This window comes from Melopsittacus undulatus, chromosome 4 (assembly GCF_012275295.1).
Source record: "Melopsittacus undulatus isolate bMelUnd1 chromosome 4, bMelUnd1.mat.Z, whole genome shotgun sequence".
Lineage (NCBI taxonomy): Eukaryota > Metazoa > Chordata > Aves > Psittaciformes > Psittaculidae > Melopsittacus > Melopsittacus undulatus.
In genome coordinates this window covers 35,948,011-35,956,106 of record NC_047530.1, presented here as the reverse complement: position 1 = coordinate 35,956,106, position 8,096 = coordinate 35,948,011, and the positions used below count along the sequence as shown (strand labels likewise).

General features: G+C 44.0%; 1 protein-coding gene across 3 annotated transcripts in view; it reads left to right on the top strand.

Annotated features, from left to right (window-relative positions):
- The first annotated feature begins 1,621 nt into the window (after positions 1-1,621).
- Positions 1,622-8,096, top strand: part of GPATCH2L (G-patch domain containing 2 like) — a 32,658-nt gene continuing 26,183 nt past the window's right edge. For 2 of the 3 annotated variants that reach the window (XM_034062019.1, XM_005148890.3), the window contains exons 1-2: positions 1,622-1,677; positions 2,559-3,226. In XM_034062019.1, coding sequence (XP_033917910.1) covers positions 2,568-3,226 — 659 coding nt within the window. In that variant the 5' untranslated portion in view covers positions 1,622-1,677; positions 2,559-2,567. Of the gene's footprint in view, positions 1,678-2,134; positions 2,447-2,558; positions 3,227-8,096 lie in introns of all 3 variants that reach the window. The other variant, XM_013129020.3, reaches the window with a different exon arrangement.

Here is an 8,096-nt window from a genome sequence, read left to right as displayed (position 1 = left end):
TGTTGTCTTTACTCAGGTTGAACATTGCCAATGTCTGCTGAAATTTGAAGTGTTGAAAATGGCAAAAAAATGGAAAGGTAAAGTAAAATTTATAGCAGTTGCCAAACAGTTTGTTAACTGACAGAAACAGCAGAGAGCTAGTTGGGAAAATGAAGGGAAAATAATAGAAATTAGAGTGGGCATCTGCTGCCATCTCCCCAGGACATCCAAACACAGTATTCCTTGTACACAATTGTTTGTCTGGTTTGTTATCCTGCCTGGAATGGCAGCCACTACCAAGGGCTTGAAATGAAGGGGTAAGAAGCTCTGAAGTGGATGTTTACAGAATAACCTTCCCATCAGGGGAGTTTCTCTCTAACCCAGACATTTTGTAGCTGTTTTATATCCTGAAGCATGAAAAAGGATTGCAGCGGTGAAATAGGATTAGATTTTAGGAGGGATTGGCTCTCAGATCTGAGAGTAAAAAGAAAACCCCTGTATTGGAAATAGGAAACTGTCAGGGAAAACTAAATACCGCAGGCAAGTAAGATGACTTACTGCCATAGAAAGGGTTAAAAAGACAAAAGAACAGAATTTTACAGGCAAATTTGTGAGCAGACAGTAACTTATATGAAGTCAGCTATTGGAAATGGGATAAACATGATCTACCTAATGGCTGTTTTTCTACTTTTAATATTTCTTTCTCAAATTTTTCAGAGAACTAAAAGGTAATGAAAACGTTAACATGACAGCTCAGGCTGACACGAAGGATTAGTTAAAGAAACAGCATGTAGAAAGCTCGGTAAAGCGAAACAATGACTGGGTTATTGGGGTGCAGAAATCACTGGCAAACTCAAGGATTTGGTGATTTTTAAAGTATCTTGACAAACTAGTGAGGGTGCCAGAGGACTGAGGAAAAACAAGCGCTGTGCTAGTCTTTTGGGGGGCAAGTGGGGAGGAGGCAGTGATTCTGGCAATTATCACCCTTTCAGAGTAACTTCTGTTCCTGGTGACATGGAGAATAGAGGCAGAAAAAATGTAAAGATAACAAAGGAGATCTATGAGCAACAAGCAGCAGCACAGATTTATAGAGAACAAATCGTGTCAGACAACCTGATTACTTTCTCTGATTGAATTTACAGAATTAGTGAAGACAACTCCACAAACATAATGTATCCGGACTTTGGCAAAGCCTGTGATACGCTGCCTCAGAGAATGTTACTTTAAAAATGAACCAGTGTTGAGCGTGCAGCCACCTGGGTTGAGGAAAAAAAAATCCAAAAGCCCATATGGAAAGTGGGATATAAAAGGAAATTATAAGCAAAACTGGACAGTGGCAGGGTCGCACCTGGATTTACTGTGGTGTGTAAAACGGGACGAATGAGTGAAAAAGAGGTGCAGGGCTTAAGGAGAAGGGAGTAACACTGTAAGGTTTAATTTAGGAGATTATTTCCATCCTGCTATACACAACTAATGTGCCAGCACCGAAATGGAGCCGTTCGGACACAGCCGCTGTAGCCGTGAGCTTGCCACCGGCCGAGGGAAGAGGGAGGTCCGACCATGAGGCCAATCCCCCAGCTCTGCCGTGGCAGCCGCCGCCGCCAGACCCGCCCCGCAGGCGGGGCGGACGGGGAGGAAGTGGCTCGGAGAGGCCGGAAGCGCCGCTGAGGCGGGGTTGGCGGAGAGGGGCGCTGGCCGGTGAGTAGGGTCGGGGTGAGGCCCGGCGGCGGGTCGGTGAGGGTAGGGTTTCCCTGTAGGGCCAGGGGTTGTTCGGTAAAAATACCCTCTTCTGCTCAGGGGAGGGTGACAGTGTGGTGGCCGGGTCTCCGAGGGCGCTCGGTGTAAGGGAGGCGGCCTGCTGCAGCAGGTGCTTCAGCAGAGTGCGGGTGTTTGTGAGCCCGGTGGGACGTGGGGAGAGAAATTCCACGTCTGCAGCTCACTGGTGGGGAGAGGAAGGTTGTGACGTGAGGGATTTGACCAAGACTTTGGGATTGGCACAGTGACAGCCCTGAGGTGGAAGAGGTGGGATTTTATGGCAGTAGGAGTTTGGGCTCTGTCTCATACACCCTTTTCTAAGGAGCGCGGGGTCTTACGCCTTGGTTTGCTGTTGATGTTTTGCAAACTACATTTTTTTTACCGTATGTTTTACTCTCAGCTTTACTCCTTATCTCTTTTTTGGAAGACTTGACTGTTTGCTGAGCAAGGTAACCGTTTTCTGTGGCTTACTGACACCAGGTAGTTGTAGGCTCTGATACCCTTAAGATGTGTAATAGAGCCTGCTGCTTCAGTGTAATAGCTGCAACCTTAAGGCCTCTTTGGACACAGAGCACTTGACCCAACTGCTGCAGTAGCAAGATCTCTGCTACCATGGTTAGAAGAGAGTTATAATGCTTGCAAAAGGAAGGAGTGAGCATTAGCCCAGGAAGCAGCAGTTGTCCTGCATTGGGTTCTCCAAGACAACTCCAAAGTAAGTACATAACTTGGTTAATGTTACAAAGGTTGTAGTGTACTGTAGTCTAGTGGTGTGCTGGTAGCAGCATTTATGTCTGCTGCTAATTGTTTGTTGTCACTTTTGGTAGACATTGCCAATGGATGAACTGGTGCATGACTTGGCCTCAGCCTTAGAGCAGACTTCAGAACAAAACAAGCTGGATGAGCTATGGGAAGAGATGACCCTAAGCCCACGGCAGCAGCGGCGTCAGCTTCGCAAGAGACGGGGTCGTAAACGCCGCTCAGACTTCACACATCAGGCAGAGCATGCCTGCTGCTTCAGCGAGGCCTCAGAGTCAAGCTTGGACGAAGCTGTCAAGGATTGCCGTGAGATGCTGACAGCCAATTTCAGTGACTCTGATGACACAGCAGTGGTCAAACGACACCCTGCTCTTAATGCCACCCTGAGGAGCAAGCAACACTCGTGGCATGAGTCAGATTCCTTTACAGAGAACGCGCCCTGTCGACCTCTCAGGCGCCGACGAAAAGTCAAACGTGTGACATCTGAGGTGGCTGCCAGTCTCCAGCAAAAGCTTAGGGTGTCAGAGTGGAGTTATGAGAGGGGTTGCAGGTTCAAATCAGCCAAGAAACAGCGTCTTTCACGCTGGAAAGAAAATGCCCCTTGGACATCATCCAGTCACAGCCTTTGTGAAGCAGGAGAGAACAGGCCCTTCCTCAGCAAAGGGGGAAGGAAGGAGCGGATGGAGTGTGAAGCTGATGAACAGAAACAGGGCTCAGATGAAAACATGTCAGAATGGTGAGATCTCAGTTTCTTCCCTGTGCTTGTCAGACTGGCTGTTTTGCTTGCAGCTACTTGTAAATCCTGTGCTTTGCTTTTAAGAAGTTCTTATGAAAATTATTCATTGCTGCTTTCTTTTTGAAGAGGAGAAATATCTCTGCTACTTCTAAACTGCAGTTTTTTTCCAAGTCTTTCCTGTCAGTGCCGTACTGCTGACCCCAAATGCTTCCTTGAGAAGTTGGCAAGTCAATATGTTTTTGGCTCCTGTTACACAAGAAGCCCTCTGAAATGTCTGTGGCCCTGCAGCTGCAAAGTGGCATGCTTGTGAACTGAATTTTGGAGAGTAAATCCACCCTTGGCACTTGTGTTGTGTGATTGATATGAGGTGATATCAGTTTCTTGTTTTCAGAGTTTACTGTAAGTTATAATAGAAGCAGATCAGATCTCTTCCCATCATGACCACTAGCCCTCTGTGCAGGTACTGTGTGAACCTCAGTCAAAATATCTTGTTTGCAGCTTTCCATCTGAGCTCTGGATCTAGAAAAATGTCTTGAAAGGCTAGCTATGGGGAAAATGTAGTGAGGCAATAAAATCTGGGGAAAGTGTACAGGATAAGGCTGTGCTAACAGTGGACTCTGGCATGTCTTTGTGTCCAGTTTTGGAGACCTTTGAATTTGTGTCAGAATCTCATACAAGAGATGAAAATGAGAAGTGTAGATGTCATGGTCCGAATTTGTGTCACTCTTGGGAAATTTTTCCCTGGAGTGTGACTTTTATTCTTTCCATAAAAGGTTTGAGATTATATAACTGCTTCTGTACAAAAGATTTTTTCAAGTTAGAAAAGAAACATCTGCTGAGAATCAAAGTGAGGACATTTCTTAATGAATGAAATGCAGAAAGTGAATGAAGTTGTTTATTTGCTAATTATCAGTGTGTAAGAAGCATGAGACGTTGAAATACTTAAAATAACTTTTTTAAATTTTTTTTTTTTCATGAAACACAAGGTTTGGAACTCTGCTGTGGGACATTTTGGGTGTCAAAAATCTAAGTATGTCCAAAAGGGGGATGTGGAGCATAGATTTACTAGGGTCTGTTAAGCATTACAGTCCAGATGGAAGATCTGGCTCAGGAAGTCCTTAAACTGCTGACTGATAGAACCTGGAGGAATACAGAGGAAACAGCTGGTCTGTATTTGTCATGTTCTCATATTCTTTCCTCACACATCCACTGTAGTGGGCACTATCAGACAGAGGACAGTGGATTTGGAAAGTATAACTGCGTGATCCAGTATAATTGTTCATAGGTTAAGGTTCACTTAAGTATTCTAGCTGTCCAGCTCCTGTAATTTGTCAGGATAGATGAGTGGTTATTGAGGGCTTTGTTGATAATAGCTGTAAGTGCAAACTTCTCAGTAATATTTTCTGGGAGCCTGTGAAAAGCATAGGTTGTAATATGTCCTCTCTGTCCTTATCTGGGGGACCACTATTGCATTTTTACTGAATCTGTGTTCTGTATGTAACCTGCACAGGTTGGAAGAAGCAAAGATGTAATTTTTTTCTTTAAGAAGTGGCTACTGTTTGATAAAAAACTAGGTGCATTGTGGGTCTTTCCAAGAGACTAATCAATGCCTCTTCACTACTAGCTGTTAAAAATACTTCTGTCTGTTCAGAGCTGTTTGTCAGTAGTCCAGGAAAGGGAATGTGGTGACTACTCATGAATGTTGCATGTCAGTGGTGATGGGCTGAGAGATACTCTTATTTGATGTGGCTGTGATGGACAGTGTGCCTTCAGACTTCTTTCCCGCCAGAGCCTGTTCTGTCATGTCAAACTTGAACTTAAACCAATAGGCTTTCATCCAGCCTTTATTTGTGACAGCCTTTGAAAGAGTAAATAGCTTTGTCTGGACTGTTACTTGAGGACCATGCTGGGAGATTGCTTTGTTTTGTCTCAGTTGTCCCTTGCTCTCAAACTAATTACTGTGCGAGTGTTTTCATCAAATAACATTTATCATCAGCTGCCAAATCCTTGGGATTCTCTTTGGAAAGCCAAGGGTTGAATATTTGACCTTTCCAACACCACATGTGTGATCTGTGCTGTGACTCACTAGGGAGGGTCAAAGTTGGAGAGAGAAATACATACAACCCTCTTAACTGCAGAGTATCCCTCACCGCAGTGGAGGATCATGCTTTGGTCTCTGAGGCTCTAAATATAGCACATTGCTGGTAGCAGCAGGGTGGAACTGTCTGTGTTTACCTCACTTGCTGTGCTCTAGCTGTTTGTCGTGGTACCATAAGAGAAGTACCTTTCACAGATAAGGGCATAATATCCTGAGGAAGGGAGAAGAAAATTGGGTGCTCAAAAGAGTGAATGGTATGGTTGTCATCCCCAGTTGATGGGAGGGAAAGTGACTGATACGGCTTCTGGAAGTCAGGAAGACAGGAAGCAGTTTGTAGTAATCTGGTGATTTATGAAACAATTTGAGACTGAAGTGGTTCCACTACTGTTCACTCTAGCAGTGGCAAGTGTCAGAACTAACATGGTTTTAGGCAAACTAAGTTGTATATTCAGAATTACAGGTTGTTTTTTTTTTTACCACCTTTTGCCTCCTTTCTATTGACACTTGCTTTTCTTTGTTATATAGAAATGAATCTCTGTATATGCTAAAATAGCCAGCATTTCTTTGCCTTCCAGAAGGCTCCTCATCCTAAGTCAGATCAAAACCCTACTGTATTCAGTAGATAAACTGTCATTCACTGAGAAGTCTTTGGATATAGATCCTTAATGAGGAGGTAGTTTTATATAGCTTGCTTGTGGGACTGTGCCCAGTCTTTTCCAGGAGGGAGATGTGCTGCAGAGTTGTAATTCAAAGTGTTCACAAAATGAATTATTTGAAATTGTTTGCCAGACATGACAGGAGATGAACACAAATTGAGAGAAGGAAGGATGTGCAGGAACATGAGGAGGGAACAATGATCATTCTAAATCGGGTAATGACATGTCTTAAACCTGATCTATAAATGATTTTGGAAACAACAGAGGAAGCAAGTGGTCTTAGCTGAAGTAGCCATTTGTATATTTGTACAAAGGTGATGATGAACTGCTAAGACTGTTAGAAGTAACTTGCCCTTCTGTCTCTTAATGCTTTGAGATTCCCTGCAGCCATAATAAAGCAAAGGCAAATTATATATTGAGTACTGAAGTTCCTTTTGTTGGTCTAAGCTGAGTATTCCCAGTATGGTCTGGGTTTGGCTTGAGGGTAATACAAGAGCTGTCTGAAAAAAATCACTTTGAATGGTGTGTTTACTAGTGAGATGTGCGCAGTTTGTCTAATCTGCTCTCAAGTACCATAACTGACCCACCAATGCTGTGTAACCTCATAGCAGCCTTCCAGTATTTGAAGGGGGCCTACAGGGATGCTGGTGAGGGACTATTCATTAGGGACTGTAGTGATAGGACAAGGGGTAATGGGTTGAAACTTAAACAGCAGAGGTTTAGATTGGATATAAGGAAAAAGTTCTTTACTGTGAGGGTGGTGAGGTACTGGAATGGGTTGCCCAGGGATGTTGTGAATGCTCCATCCCTGGCAGTGTTCAAGGCCAGGTTGGATGAAGCCCTGGGTGATATGGTTTAGTGTGAGGTGTCCCTGCCCATGGCAGGGGGGTTGGAACTAGATGATCTTAAGGTCCTTTCCAACCCTAACTATTCTATGATTCTATGCTGATGTATTTGTTGTGGTTTAACCTGGATAGGCAACTAAGCCCCATACAGCTGCCCGCTCATGCCCCACACAGTGGGGTGAGGGCAAAAATTGGAAGAGTAAAAGGGGGAAAACTTCTGAATTGAGGTAAAGTTGGTTTACTAGGTAAAGCAAAAGGTATGCAAAAGAAGGCAGGCAGGTGTTTAGCCATCTCCAGGAAAGTGGGCTCTTTTATGTGTAATGGATACTTGATAAGACAAACTCCACCCCTTTTCTTTCTCCCAGCTTTTATTGCTGATCATGATGCCATATGGTATGAGGTATCCCTCTGGTCAGTTGGAGTCAGTTGTCCCTGCTGTGTCTCCTCCCAACTTCTTGTGCAACTCCAGCCTGCTCACTGGTAGGGCAGTGCAGATGGCTTTGGCACTGTTTAAACACTGTTCAGCAATAACAAAAGTATTAGTGTGGTATCAACATTGTTTTGGTCATAAATCCAAGCATAGCACCATGAGGAGGTACTATGAGGAAAATTTAACTATCACAGTCAAAACCATTACAGTATTCTGGCTTGGAAGTACAAGCATAGCACCATGAGGAGGTACTATGAGGAAAATTTAACTATCACAGTCAAAACCATTACAGTATTCTGGCTTGGAAGTACAAGCATAGCACCATGAGGAGGTACTATGAGGAAAATTTAACTATCACAGTCAAAACCATTACAGTATTCTGGCTTGGAAGTACAAGCATAGCACCATGAGGAGGTACTATGAGGAAAATTTAACTATCACAGTCAAAACCATTACAGTATTCTGGCTTGGAAGTATAACCAGTGCTCATCGTGAGCGTGAAGTAATTTCTTTACCCTTTGGAAGGGAGCTGTTTCTGTGACAGCCTGCAGTGGCAGTCAAGAGCCTGGCTAAGCTGATGAATTGGAGGCCAGTCTCTGTAAAGAAAAAATTCCTCTCCCTTGGAAGGCAAGTGACAAAGACAGAGTGTTCAGCTTCCCCTCCTTCTCCAGCCCAGCCTGACCTTCTGCAGCCCCTCAGTGCCTCTTGTTTTCTTATTTTTATAGAAAATCAATATCCCTCCTGACACAAACAATAGCTCAGGCAAAAGAATAAATGGGGGAAACCTGAGATCTCTGTCCATCAGCTCTCACTTTAGCTCCCCCAAACTATTTAATTACAA